General features: G+C 38.8%; 1 protein-coding gene across 1 annotated transcript in view; it reads left to right on the top strand.

Annotated features, from left to right (window-relative positions):
- The window catches only part of LEKR1 (leucine, glutamate and lysine rich 1), a 178,865-nt gene extending 164,260 nt beyond the window's left edge, over window positions 1-14,605 (top strand). Inside the window, exons 12-13 of the mRNA XM_039236030.1 lie at window positions 1,290-1,589; window positions 13,658-14,605. Of these exons, the coding sequence (XP_039091961.1) occupies window positions 1,290-1,589; window positions 13,658-14,071 (714 nt within the window). The 3' untranslated portion in view covers window positions 14,072-14,605. The remainder of the gene's footprint in view (window positions 1-1,289; window positions 1,590-13,657) is intronic.
- The last annotated feature ends 397 nt before the right edge of the window (window positions 14,606-15,002 follow it).

The raw sequence follows: 15,002 nt of genomic DNA on the forward strand, positions 1-15,002 counted from the left end.
GAGTTCCTTATAGATTTTGGATATTAACCCTTTATCTGATATGTCATTTGCAACTATCTTTTCCCATTCTGTTGGTTGCCTATTAGTTTTGTGGGTTGTTTCCTTGGCTGTGCAGAAACTTTTAATCTTGATGAGGTCCCAATAGTTTATTTTTGCTCTTGATTCCCTTGCTTTTGGGGTGTGTCAAGTAAGAAGTTGCTGCGGTAGAGGTCAAGGAGGTTGAAACTATCAACACCCTAGAGGAGAAAGCAGGAAATAACCTCTTTGTTTTGTTTTTTAAGAAGAAAGAAAACAAGCAGTCTTTTCCCTTTTAAAGACTTTCATGACTCTAAGGAAAGGCTTCTCATCTTCTCTCTTTCTCTCTCATTTTCTCGTCTCGTTATCTAGAGGTACCACCTTGATAGACTGAATATTTCCAAGTATTCTGATATTCTCTAGAACTGTACAGTCTAATATGTTAGTCATATGTGGCTACTTAAATTTCAGTTATTAAAATTTAAATATAAAATTCCATTCCTCAGTCACATTAGCCATATTTTAAGTGCTCATTAGCCAGTACTGGCAAGCCAGAGCTTATTGTGGGAATCTCTTCCCAACTCAGCAATTGGTGATGTCACCTTGGTACCTTGAAATTGGCCATGGTGAGAGTATTTACACCATGGAGACTAGATATAAATCTGGCTTTTGTGTGTGTGTGAGTCAGTTGCTAAACATTTACTTACATACTATGTCAGTAGGCACAGGTGGCTAGTAGCTACTATATTGGACATCACAGACTATTTCTGTCATCACGGAAAGTTCTCTTGGGCAGTGCTGCTCTAGAAGGTGTAGTACCTGAGGGTACCTCCAGTCATCATGTATAAGAAAGAAAAAAATGTATGTTAAAAGAAAACTTATTGTAATTATAGCATGAGTAGAGTATAACTGTGGTGCTCCCCTATGTGCATCCCCAAACATCAGGTATTTCTAGGTCCCAAAGCCACCCCACACTGAATCCAGACAGGCACCTGGGTCAAGACTTGAGCTGTCCTTGGTAGCTCAATCCAGAGAAATTGATACATTTCCAAGGATGCCCAAGTGATTAATGCAATTCCATTTTAAGGTGGTAAAAATAAGTTTTAGTCTTAACTTTAAAAAAAAAATCTTGGAAGCCTACTTAATGTCACAGGATTTGTTTCATTTGATCAGAAAAGTACACTGCTTATTTAGAATAAACCTCTTAAAATCATAAGAACTCTGTGGTTACCTAGAGATACTGCCTACAAACTAATACAAGATTTATCTTACAGATATCTGACTTAATCGCAAGTGCTACTAGAGATCTAAAGCTGGAAGTGGCCACTCTTGAAGAAAAACTCCATGAATCTTGTATCCGATATACTGAAGATTCTGAATCAAAGGAGAAAGAAATTGAAAACCTTAAAACTTTGGTTGCAGAATTTGAATTCCGCCTGAAGAAAGAAACTGATAGTAATGACTCCGTTTCAGAGGATTTGAGGAAGGAAATGAAGCAGAAGTCAGATGAGCTAGAAAGAGTAATGCTGGCACAAACACAACTGATGCAGCAGTTTAACCAGTCCCAGGAACAGGTAGGAGGCAGATGTTGGTGCCACTGCAATTAGTGCAAGAGCACACATTCTTTCAAGAAATAGAACAAACAGAAACATCAAAGGTAGCTTGGTGTCGTGCAGTTGAGGACTATTAGTCAGGAACCTGGAATTACATCCTGGCTCTGTCCTTAACGAGGCAGTCACTTAAGCTCTCTGCACCTGGCTTCCTTTTCTGTAAAATGAAATTCATTGAACTACAAGATCTCTGGCTTCCTCAGCACCCAGTTCTACTGTGTTGCAAATGACCATTTCAAAGACTTCTAAGACTAGAAATCTTTGCATATTTATGTCTTATTGGTTTTGACATTAGATCTTTGCCAGAGAAACTCTTAGAGCACTTGCTGCTTATGTTCAAAAAATAATTTGGACAATATATTCTAAAAGTAATTTCACTTTAGGGCTTTATCTTTCTGTCAACCTAAACTATAGGGGAATTTACATGTGTTGGTCTTCTTTTTTATGTATGCATGATTATTTCACCAATGTTTTTATTTAAACTGGAATAGACTTATTTTGATTTGACTTTTTTTTCCTAATGAAGTCTTATTTCAGAACTGTTAAGCAGTTTAGGTCACACAGCATGGCAGAGCCAAGATTCTATTTGAATCTCCATGGTATAATGTTTCCTACTTCAGGAAACCTGAGTTCTAGTGATTCTGCTTCTAAATTTCAAAGTGACCCTCAGGCTTAGCACTCAACACCTCCAGGCTTCATTTCATTCCTTCCTTCCTTCCTTTCCTTCCTTCCTTATTTTTCCTTCCTTCCTTCTTTCCTCCCTCCCTCCATTCTTCCCTCCCTCTTCCTTCCTTCCATTCATTCACTCATTCATTCATTCAAAATAACAAGAAACATACTACTGGCTTCCCCAGATGTTTAACAGGTCAGCTGATTGAGCATCTCCTGCCAACACACAGCAGCATAGCCTCCCTGATAAAGGGAGCTACTTTACCAGTCCTGGCATGAGTGGGAATGGACACCATACATGGACTTAGTTCTGCTGGAGAAACTCAAAGAAGGAAAGAAGTGATGCAGATTTGCTTCAAATGAGACAGTAGTGTTGAAATTCTAAAGGAGGGTCAACAGGTTAAAGGAAAGGAAAGTCAAGGCAATTAGACTGGCAAGTTTTCTAACTCTTAAATCTCCAAAGATGTGGCTATATGGAAACTGAGGGTAACCTATACACTATGACAAGTAGAAAAAACTAGAAGGGTTGAATCCAGTAAATATATACTAAGCATCTATCCAGGGGCCAGCACTGTGCTATGCCCTATATATGCAATTATGAACATGACTGACAACTGCCATTGCCTGCTCTCAAAGAAGAATTTAAAGAAAATCCTATATGAGTAATTAAATTGATATCCAGAGGAAAGAATGACCTAAACAGAAACTTATTAAAGAAAGCATAGATTGAAATCTTAAGAATTGGCCTCAAAGACCTATATTGGTTATCCCTGTTGAACAATACATTATCCTCAAATTCAGTATCCTCAAACAACAAACATTTACTATCTCATAATTTTTGTGGGTCAGGGATCTGAATGTGGCTTAGCTAGGTACACCTGGTTTAAGACCTCTTGTGAGGTTGGTGTCAGAGTCAGGTATACAGTTTTCTCTAAAGGCTTAACTAGGGAAAGATTTGTTTTCAGGCTCACTTTGTGGTTGTTAGCAGGATTTATTTTATTATGGCTGTTGAGCTGAGAGCCTTAGCACCTTGCTGGCTATTGGTCAGAGGACTCCCTCACTTCCTTACAACAAGGACTTCTACATAGAACAACTTACACATGGTAGCTGGCTTTGCTCAGAGCAAGTAAGTGAAGAACAATGAGAGTGCAAGACAGAGTATCTAAGATAGAAGCTAGTCTTTGTAACATAATCTCAGAAGTGACATCCCATTGCTTCTGCTAAATTCTATTCATTATAAATGAGTCAGTAAGTCCAGGTCACATTCAAAGCAAAGAGATTGCACAAGGATGTGAATACTCAAGAGGGCAGGGATAACTGGAGGCCATCCTAGAGGCTGCCAGTCTCACACCCAGGCCACTGGAGGTAATTTTGGCAAGAGAAACTCGATTAAAAGTAAAGAATGAATTCCTTTTTCAGACAAAAGGAGATACATGTGGAGTTCTTTCTGCTCAGTAGTTGTAAAAGGAAACCACTTAGAGATGAAGTTTTATTATTTTTTTTAATGCAGACTTTTGAAATATACAAGACACTGGGCTGGCCCATAAATGATCATTGATCAGTACTGGGGAATATAAAGGGATCATTCCAAAAGTGAAGTTACCTAGGGACATGCCTGGGGACAGACTTCCTTTAGTGGGAGTGGGAGGAGAGGAGGCAGATTAGATTCTCCTTTAGAAGTTAAATAATTGCCACTGAACTATAAGAATAAATAATTAGGCCTGCTTCTCTGGTTAAGCATACCAAAGTCCAGAATATTCTTGTAAAAATAGGGAATGAGACAATAAAAGTAGTAGGATTTATGAGCCAGAAAGAATAGGGCTGTAGCTTCTAAAGTGAAAAGCACTATTATTTTGATCATACATTCCAGATAGTTGCAATCTGTCAGGTTCTAGAGAAATAAAGCCACATTTAAGGGAAGGACAAATTCTCATTAGAATGAAGATAAATTAATGGTCTAATAAGGAAGCTAATTAAAGACAGGAAAACCCTGCTCTCTTTCAAGAGGCAGAGAATGGGTGGACTTTGTTTTTAATTGTCTGAAGAACATTCTTAAGGATAGGAGGAAAGCCAGGGCCTCTAAAGAGCACACGGGCATTCCTGCATGGAGCAGGGATTATTGGAGAGTGTCCACAGGAACAACAGGGTCAAGAAGGTGAAGCAACAAAAGATGCAGGTGAATAAGAGGAGGAAATGGAAAGTAGAGCTGTAGGGGAAATGTGAATGTGAAAGGGGGCCCATGAAAATCCTTCATAGGGAAAAGACACACCTCAAAAAAGGGAATATTTTTTTAAAAGAAGAAAGAATTCAGAAAAGAATTATAATATGTTAGAGAATAGAACATCAGTTGAAATCAGGTTAAAATAGATCACATGCTTCTTGCTGCCAGTTTTCCATCCAACTAGCTTCATGTGAGTCCTGTCAGGACGGCGTGGCCCAGCCACACTGCCAGAGAATTACTTGTTGTAATTCAGTAATTCATTAGAAGAATGTGGTAAATCAAAAAAGAAAAAAAAAGGAACTACCAAAGGAAGTTCAATATTTTTGTTGTATTAAGATTATCAGTAAGGAGGGGCACCTGGGTGGCTTAGTCGGTTAAGCGTCCGACTTTCGCTTAGGTCATGATCTCGCGGTTCGTGGGTTGGGGCCCCACGTCGGGCTCTGTGCTGACTGCCAGCTCAGAGCCTGAAGCCTGTTTCAGAGTCTGTGACTCCCTCTCTCTCTGACCCTCCCCTGCTCACGCTGTCTCTCTCTCTCTCTCTCTCCTAGAAATAAATCAAACATTAAAAAAAAAATTTTTTTTTAATTATCAGTAAGGAAAACAATGGGACAGATGTTTCAAAATATCAGTTTCTGTAGCCATCTAATGAAGATAAGAGACATTCAAAGATAAAAGAGAATGTTCTTGGTTAAATGTGGAGAATTGAATATGTATGTTTATCTATGCATCATCCCAAAACAACACTAAAATGACAGTAAATTAATAAAAAGTGAATACATTCGTAAGGAAAAGAGAACAGGAGAGGAAGGAGTTTTGACACTAGACGAAAGAGACGTTGAACAAATTTTGAAAATTGACAAAGCAGGGTATGCTTGAGAGGTAATTAATAGACTGTAGGATATTGAAACCTAATGCCTGTGGGGATTGGGGAAGTGGGGTGGAACTCTGAAAGGAGCAAATCCAATTATGTGACACAATACTGGAAAGATTCAGTGATTGGAGACACCAGATACTTCTGAAAGAGAGAGAGAAGAGTGGATCTGAAAACAGGATGGTTTGAATAATTGCAGAAAGAACAGACAAAGCCTCAGATGCCCTCCCTAAACCCTAAACAACCTTCACCCACCATCCTGGCAGTATACCAAAGGTTTATACTCTAGAAAAACCTGAATGCGAGAGGCTTTGGGTCTGAAGATACAGAACAGCAGAGTGTAGGATAAGGCCAGAATGAAAGTCTGTACCTCAGGGTGAGACCTCTTGATCCACTTTACCCACTTACTTCCCAGAATACAGACAACTAGGCTTATATATCAACAAGGGGAGGGGAGGGGTGGGGAGGGGAGAGGAAAAGAGAAGAGGAGGGGGGAGGGGAGAGGAGGAGAGGAGGAGGGAAGAAGAGGAGAAGAGAGGAGAGGAGAGGAAAGAGACCTATGGATGCTGACAATTGGGATCTCCCAGTGAAATGGCAATAGTCATGTCTAATATACCCATTAAGAAGTATACCAGTTGGGGCACCTGGGTGGTTCAGTTGGTTAAGTGCCAACTTCAGCTCAGGTCATGATCTCATGGTTCATGGGTTCGAGCCCCACCTCGGGCTCTGTGCTGACAGCCAGCTCAGAGCCTGGAGCCCGTTTGCAATTCTGTGTCTCCCTCTCTCTCTGACCCTACCCTGCTCACAGTCTCTCGCTCTCTCTCTCTCGCTCGCTCTCTCTGAAATAAATAAAACATTAAAAAATATTATAAGTCAATAAGCCTTCACCTAGACACACAGAGCTTCCAGTAACATTTAGGAGACTCCTTTTTTAAAATATGAACAGCCAAAGATCACCAGATATTTTAGAAACACCTCAAATATGAGACAGAAACTAAGATCAAAGGAAAACTCAGAACAAGAAAAAAGCAACTCAGAAGAAAAAGATACAAAATAATGCATGCAGGGAGCAAACATGAACTTCAAAAAAATAAAAAGGGCACAATTAATGTTCTGAAAGAAAAGAAAAGATATTGCATCCATGGAACATGAGCAGAGGCTATGAATAAAAAACAAGAATAAATACTAAAATATAAGAGCTGAAGTAAAAATTCAATATTTGGGTTAGATGATAAAGATGAATAAATTTCCCAGAAAGTAGAAGGAAAAAACAAAGAGATGGAGAGAAGAAAAGAAAATTAGTAAAAGAAAATTAGAGGAGTTCTGGAAAGAAAGAACAGAGAAAGTGGAGGAAAGAAAATTATCCAGAAACTAATCAAGAACATTTCTAAGTACTGAAGGACATACATTTCTATATTGGAAGAGTCCACTTAGTATAATGGATGTTGAAGCCACCCCACCAAAGCACTTCATTGTGAAGTATCTACACCTTAAAGATAAACATAAGTACCTAGAAAGTTTATAGGTGAGAGAGGGAGAAAAGACGAAATCCGAGAATTAAAGCAGGATAACAGATTTAGAGAACAACAAGGCTGGGTTCAGCAGAAGAATGGGGGGAGGTTTTAGAAGTGTGTCTTCAAGAACAAAGAGAAGCTGATAGATTAAATGGAGTGTTAGAACATGTTGAAAGGATGTTTAGATTTCTATAAGTGGATTTGGTGAAAAATTTATAATCAACACCCAGAAACCCAAGCAGGTAAATAGTGGAACAATAAATAACTGTGGAAGGAAGTTCTGCCAGAGAGGAAATGTAATCATAGTACACTGTATGACTTAGGTCTACGTAATATTACATACCATAATCATATAAAGCAGAATAAAAATTGTCATAGAAATTGGGAAGATTTTTCAACAAAATTGTGATAGATATTTCCCCCAAGGGAATAGAAATATCTTCTCAGGGGGAAAGAGAAACATCTACTGGGAGTTGGAACAGGAAGCTAAATCCACATCTTCTATCTTAAGAAGCCATTAAATAATGACTTCAAAATTGGAATACCATGATATAACTGCATAATTGTATTAGTTAGAAATATGGATATAAGTATCACAAGAAGCAACTTTAAAACCTCATAATAGTTATTGCTTGGAGGTAGCACTTGAAGGTGTGGGGGGGGGTGCTTTTTTTCATCTCAAGCAGGCTCCATGCTCCTAGTGGAGCCCAATGTGGGGCTAATATTTTTCAAATGTAAAATCTATTAAAAAAAAAAAAAAGAAAACCCATTTATTTAGGAAAGTTTACTAATAAATCTGGTAAGGATGGGTTTATGTAAACTCAAAGATTAAATTTGAGGAAGATATGGTGTTGGCAAACACAAATAGCTTTTTTTTTTTTTTCTTTTTTGCGGGAGGGATTAGCTTAGCTTTTGGATATGCATTTTTTTAAAAAAATTTTAATGTTTATTTATGAGAGAGAGAGAGACAAAGCACAAGCAGGGGAAGGGCAGAGAGAGAAGGAGACAGAGAATCCAAAGCAGTCTCCAGGCTCTTAGCTGTCAGCACAGAGCCCAGCACGGGGCTCGAAGCTCAACATGGTGCTCGAATCCATGAACCATAAGATCATGACCTGAGCCAAAGTCAGTGGCTTAACTGACTGAGCCACCCAGGTGCCCCAAGGATATGCATTTTCTCTATTTACATATTTAATTGATATAGATAAAATGGCACACATTTCTCTGTTAATTCTATTTATAAGAAAACAAAGTACCAGTTAGTAAATTAACCATTATTTAATTAGTGGAACCAGTTAGTTCTCAACTTCGGGACCAAATAAAATTAGAACATCTGAATCTCTTCTCTAACCTCTGGCTTCACAGGGAGCAGAGAGAGAACTGGGAAAGCTTTTAGTTGCCACGGGCTTCTGTTAAAGTTGGTTGGCAGAGAGAATGGGTGAACTAAGAAGCTGAGAACCTTAACCGTGGGGCATGAGGCAGACAGGAGTGAGCCAGTCAGACTGAGAGGCTTCAGCAGTGCAGAGAGAGAGTTAAGCAAGACCGCCTTTTACATGTTGGAGACAATTTGCCTTGATGCAAAGTATAGATGCCAGAATACTGACAGAGTGAGAAAAAATATGGAGAAATTGTTTCCATTGTGTTTAATTAATACTAAATTAAATCTTAGATTATTGACTTAGAAAAATGAATCCTGAATATTGTGCCTTCATGGGCTCTTCCTCCGCATTCTGAAAATCTGCCCTTGAAGCATATTAGTCCTAGGGATTATTTATTTTTCCCCGTTTCTACTTCTGTTTCGATATGTCTGCAGTAGTTATTTCACAGTGCCCATTAAGTCTGCGAGCATAGAAATACAGTTTTAGAGCAGCCTGCCTACCATCCATCTTCTTTCCTGGAAATCCATTCAGATTCTCATTCCCGTTTTACCAAAGGGCCATCTTTTCTGTTTTTCTCCAGTGTTTTGGGCTGTTCAGATTAGTTGAACAGAAGCCTTGGATGGAAGTTTGGGCACATCCTTTGCTAGGTCCTACTCATCTTTCTGGTTTCCACACCTTTTCCAGTTTCCCTTTGCCTCAGGTCTCCACCCAGTTGCCCAGCCATCCACTCACCCTCATCTCGTTTGGGTGGATGGAAATTATAATCTGATCATTCCATGACTGGCTCAGACCTCACTGGGTATAAACTATAAAGAAAGACACCCATCTGTGGTTATTCTTCACTGAGGACTTGCTTTCCTGGCATGTTCCCCCCAGATTGCCAAATTCAGGTGATTGCCATCACAAATGGGATTTTTATCTTCAGAACGATCAAGTTAACCAGCAAAGCCTTCTCTTGCTTCTTCCACTGTTTTTGGAATTGAAAGCAATCCAGCTGTCTCTAAGGAAAAAAATGAAAACAAACACAAAAATAAACCACTCTTACATTGTAAAGAGTGGGGGAAATTGGCCATTTTTTTTTAATATTAGAAATTTCAAACAGATGGCGAGCTAATTTATACTTTCATTTTCACATTTACTTACCCAGTGGGAGTGCAATGAAGCCACATTTTAAGCCCAAAGTGGCCTTCATCTGAAAATGTTATAGACATATTCTATAGGTAATGCTCTTTACCATCAACAGAACTTAAGGACCCAGAAACACTAATGCTCCTGTGCCCAGACCACCCTGATGAAGGAGTGCGTGTGATAGGAACCTCCTCTGTGAAATCATGGGCCTCCTACTTTCCTCCCTGTTTCCTGTCTTCCCCACTTGGGGGCCGTTTTCCACAAAGATGACAAAACTATCTTCCTTTAATGCAAATTTGACCACACCAGCCCCCTGCTTGAAATAAACCTTTCAACAACTCCATATGGTCCTCATAATTAAGTTAAAACTCTAGTGTTTGGCATGTTCTTAAAGTCATCTTCGATCAGACCCTGCTCACTCTTCTCTGCCTGTTCAACTCTGCACCCAAGTCATACTAAGCCATGTGTCATCCCAAGATGTGCCTCTCCCACTCTCACTACCAGCCATGTGCACTCAATGCCCATTTGGCCTGGAAAACCCCACTGCCCCTTCTTTACCTGGCCTCCCTTTTCATTTTGACTTACAGTTGAGGAGCAGTGATACCATTTTACCATGCTAAAATATGACCAAAGATAATTTTACCTGAAACATTTAGCATGCTATGGCTTCACTGATTACTCTCATGTTTGCCCAGGATTTTCAGTCTTACTGAACTTCCATCTTACACATTTTCCTACGTTGTTCAGTGAAAACACATTAAAATTCTATAACAATACGGCCTTCCAAAAAAACAGCCCCAAAAGATGGATATTTTGCCTAAATTACTGAAAGCAGTCTAATCACAAGTGAATGATTCTTTTCCACATGTGATGGGATTTTCCACTAACGTGCCTCACTGACTCTGGCCACATCCACGTGTGCTCTTGTCATGCCCTGTCATACACACCCCACTCTCGAAATAGCAAGCCTCTAAACTTGATGTGTTCTATTTCCATTTTGTTACTCCATGGTTGAATAAATTATAACATCTGAATTGCCTGTTGTACAAAACTGAGTTATAACCTCAATTTTAAAACAGGAGGTAGTGGTAAGAGAGGATATGCAGATATTGTGAGATTTACCTGAGATTTCACAGTGTTTGTGACAAATACAAAAATAGAAGTCCTGACTCTGGAGTCTATTTTCAGTTCAGAGGTCCTTCCAATTTGGAAATAACAGAAGAAAGAGAAATAGTCCTTTGTACTGGAAGCTAATAGCCTTGAAGAAGGATGAGTTCCAGAGCAGTGGGCCCCAGACCAAGACGATCAGCTGCCCTTCCAAAGCCCAATCTGGAGTTGGCGGGCACTTTGTTCCCATTATACTTGCTATGGGGACATCTTTGAGTTCCCTCCACCTTTTCATTTCCTCCTTTAGTGCAATGTCATTTGCCTAAAATAGCTTTTAAGTGACTTGTTTTATGGATGCTTTCCATAGAACACTACTCCTTTCCTTTCAGACAGGAATTTAATTTTAGTAAATGGATTGAATTTTATTTTTCTTTTAATGAGAGTTCTTGTCATCACATCACCCGTTACGTTATCCTTCCATATTGGTGCACCTATTATTCATGTCATTAATTTACTGACCTCATTAGTTAACTGCTATCCATTCTTTTATTTATATATTCAAATAAACCTAACTCTTTCTCATAGCTTCCTTAATCAAAGAAATTTTTTAAACTAAGTTATTGAAAGCCCTTGAATCTAATCACTTCAACATGTTTTGCCAGCTAACTCTACTGATAGAGTAGAAGTAATGCATTGATGGTTGTGCCTTTTAAGATAAAGTTTAGAGGGATACCTGGGTGGCTCAGTTGGTTAAGTGTCCAACTTCGGCTCAGGTCATGATCTCATGGTTTGTGAGTTCAAGCCCCAAGTCGGGCTCTGTGCTGACAACTCAGAGCCTAGAGCCTGCTTCAGATTCTGTGTCTCCCTCTTTCTGCCCCTCCCCTGCTCATGCTCTGTCTCTCAAAAATAAATAAATGTAAAAAAAGTAATTAAAATTAAAAACTAAAATAAAGTTTAGATTAAGTTTAGAAAATGGGCAAAACTAGATGAAGTGTATTACCTTTTTTTTTTTTTTTACTATTGGTTCTGTGTCAGGAATAAAGTAGCCCCTGCATGCTTGATATAATTAGACAATTCATTTAGGCATTGACAACTCAGAGCCTGGAGCCTGCTTCAGATTCTGTCTCCCTCTTTCTGCCCCTCCCCCGCTCATACTCTGTTTCTGTCTCTCAAAAATAAGTATAAATATTTTTAAAAATTTTTAAATAAAAATAAATAAAGTTTAAATTAAGTTTAGAAAACTTGGGCAAAACTAGATGAAGTGTATTACTTTTTTTTTTTTTTAATTGATTCTGTGTCCAGGAACAAAGTGGCCCCCGGAATGCTTGATAAAATTAGACAATTCGTTTAGGCCTGGGCAGCTTGGCACAGGGCTCTGGAAGCAGGCAGGACCCTGCCACTTCAGAGCTGGGCTGCTTTCAGCAAATCACATAAGCAGTCCGGCTTCAGTGTCTTTCTTTGTCAAATATGATTGTTGAGAGCAAGAAATGAGATGATACCTGACATAGTACTCACTCATATTCTTCCCTAGCCCTCCTAGCCCTTGCCTTTTCAACAAGTATTTCAGGTAGAATTAATGAAAACCAGATGATAAAGCCACAAACACCATCCTTGGTCTCCAGTTTCTAAAACAAACAAACAAACAAACAATAACAAAAAAACAAAAATACCTAACTAAAAGCAGGTACGTAATCCTCATTATTTAAAAAATATATGATTTTATGGGCCCACATGTATGTTAATAATATATGGAAGTGATGAAGCTTTGTTTGACCCAGACATACTGCTGATTTTATAGAAAACTATGGGACAACTGTTAATCTGGAATTGTGCCATATTCTTCAATTCTGACCAAATTTGGAATTGAATAGGGTTCTGATTATAATTACAAGAAATTCAAATACAGAAGGTGCTACTTTCCCTGATGCTTTTGTTACATAGTTCCACTGACAGCAGATTAGTCAGGAAAAGCCTTAGGAAGACACTTTCCACTGACAGATTTGGCAAGGCTTTGGGTAGTTTTACAAACAAACTAACCTAATGGAAATTCATTTTTAGTTGGAGAATCCTATAGCACAATCATTTTAGTTGTGTTTCCTTATTTGTTTACTACTTTGAATTGTCTGCTTTTCAACCTCTTTTTTGACATTCTACAGACATGTCAGGAGGTTAGAAAGATCCAAGACCTAATTCTTACCATGGATCTTGAGGTAATTTGGATGAATTCCATAGATGAAAGATGGATACCTCTTTAACTAAAACTATAGAATCTTCAAATTTGAAGGGGCCTTAGTGATCTCTAGTTCAGTCACACATCTGAAGTTGAAATTTGCTTCAGTCTATCCTAGTCAAGTAAGATTCAACCCTTCAGAGTATCCTCCAGACAGCTCTGGCTTTTAAAAAGTTCTTCCTTATCTTCAACTGCATAGCTTCTATCCTTGGCTCCAAATCCTGTTGGAGACATAAAAAACAGCTCTGCTCAAACTCATGAGGCTGAAAACTTATCAAGGGCACGTATTGTATCCACGATAGCATCTAGTGACTTAATGCATTATTGTGAAATAGAGTTAAAAGCAAAGGATATTGTTCTTTATTTTGATATATATCTTACAAAGTAGCAAATGATCAGTATATTTAAGTCCTTTTGAGAAAGTCATATAAAGTAACTGATTTTATTATTTAAGCACTGTACCTGATACATTTTATTCTTTCAATCTTATAATTGAAGCAATTTTACCTGTCCTATGTATTGCAGCTTACCTTCATTATAAACTAACATACTTGCCCCTACAGATGTTAACTATTAGACATTACATGTGCCAACAAGCTGAAACCCCACTAAAGTAAGCATGAGAAGTTCTGGTTCCAGCGCCAGCCCCTCACTACCCATCTGAGTGATACTGGCTCTTGGCTCCTATTCTGCAAACCCCAAGGATTGAATCAAATGTCCTCTCAAAGTTCTTTCCAGCCTCACAAATCATTTGTGTTTTTGACTTGTCTGTTGCATGTGGTAGAGTATCCACAAGGACCGTCAAAGACAGACTTCTGATTTCCATTTCAATTCTCCATTTATGTTGCCAATTACTATCCAAATGTACAGTTTAAAGCTAGGAATGCTTCTCTCCCCTCCCCCTTTCTCATTTCAGAACACTTTCCTTCAGGAAACAGTACGTAGGGAGTGTGAAGAACGCTTTGAACTGACAGAGGCTTTGAGCCAAGCCAGAGAACAGCTTCTGGAGCTCAGGAAACTCAGTGGAAGTTTGCCTTTGTCGCCATGTTCCCTTAACCAGGGCAGCCTAACCTCCTCTGCTGCAGTAGTCAGGAACCACGGAGAGAGAAGCCTTACAAGACTGAACTCTGAAAAAGGAATAAACATTCCCAGCTTGCACAGAGTATCAAAACCCACTGCTTCCCCAACCTCAATTCAGCACAAGAGGGTCAGCAGCTCAGGTTTGCCTACTTTCCCGCAACCCCATCCTCCCAAGGGTCGAGCATCTTCGGTGAATGAGACCAGACAAAGACTGGCTGCCATTCTGCAGAGGAGATTGAGTCAGCAGTGACTGATCCAGCCAGGAGCAGCTCCACACAGCACACTTGGTCCTTCCCAGACCAAGTGTCACTGAGGATGACAAAGGTCAAATTATTATCACAGATCAAGAATGCATGGTTATAGAAATCTTTAATAGGATAACTAGGAATTGTGAAGCCGTATTTTCCAAGAGGCCTTTGAAGTTGCAGCAGATAATGAAGTTGGTGGTATTCCAGAGGGCAAATTTCTATATGTCTGTATTGGATGTTTAAATGTGTCCTATGAATATGCCCTTTTTGAGATCATAGGTAAAATTTTTCACCCATAGCATCTTTGCTATTTTTTGCACCATTACAAGCAGATGTATTTCCACAAAAAATAGATTGTGTTGGTTTTGTTGGTGTTTGTTCATTTGTTCGTTGAGCTGAATAGGTTAAATAGATGTGATTAGTATTCCAAATAGAAAATGAAGCACATTAGTCCTAAATTTGATAATTTCCAAAAATATTTAGTTCAAATATTCACAGAATTCAACATCATCATAGAAACCTTCTCTTTTTCATCTTGCAATCTAATTGGTTAATCCAATTTCTTTTTAGGCCAGAAGTAATGATAGGTACCCTTCAAGAAGACAGTCTTCCCTGTGAGCCTGGGACCTTCTAGAAAAAGGGACAACAACTCCAATTCAAGGACAAGGTGGTTTACTTTTCAAACTATTGAGATTATTTTTAAAAATAGAGAGCCTGGCTGACCATGAAAATATTACTTGGTAGAGGTTTTCTACATTGAATACTTTTTAGTAATCATAATTAGATTTTGATTTGAGCTTGTATTCTCCAGCCATTGAGAAAAGAACTGATTCAAGACAGTCTTATAGAGGCACAGAGTGTTAATTTGGGGGTCATATTATATTACCTCTGAAAATGGACAATTGGTTAACATATTTTCTGTTTCCAGAGTGA

This window comes from Hyaena hyaena, unplaced genomic scaffold (assembly GCF_003009895.1).
Source record: "Hyaena hyaena isolate Hyena2069 unplaced genomic scaffold, ASM300989v1 scaffold_105, whole genome shotgun sequence".
NCBI classification, from domain to species: domain Eukaryota; kingdom Metazoa; phylum Chordata; class Mammalia; order Carnivora; family Hyaenidae; genus Hyaena; species Hyaena hyaena.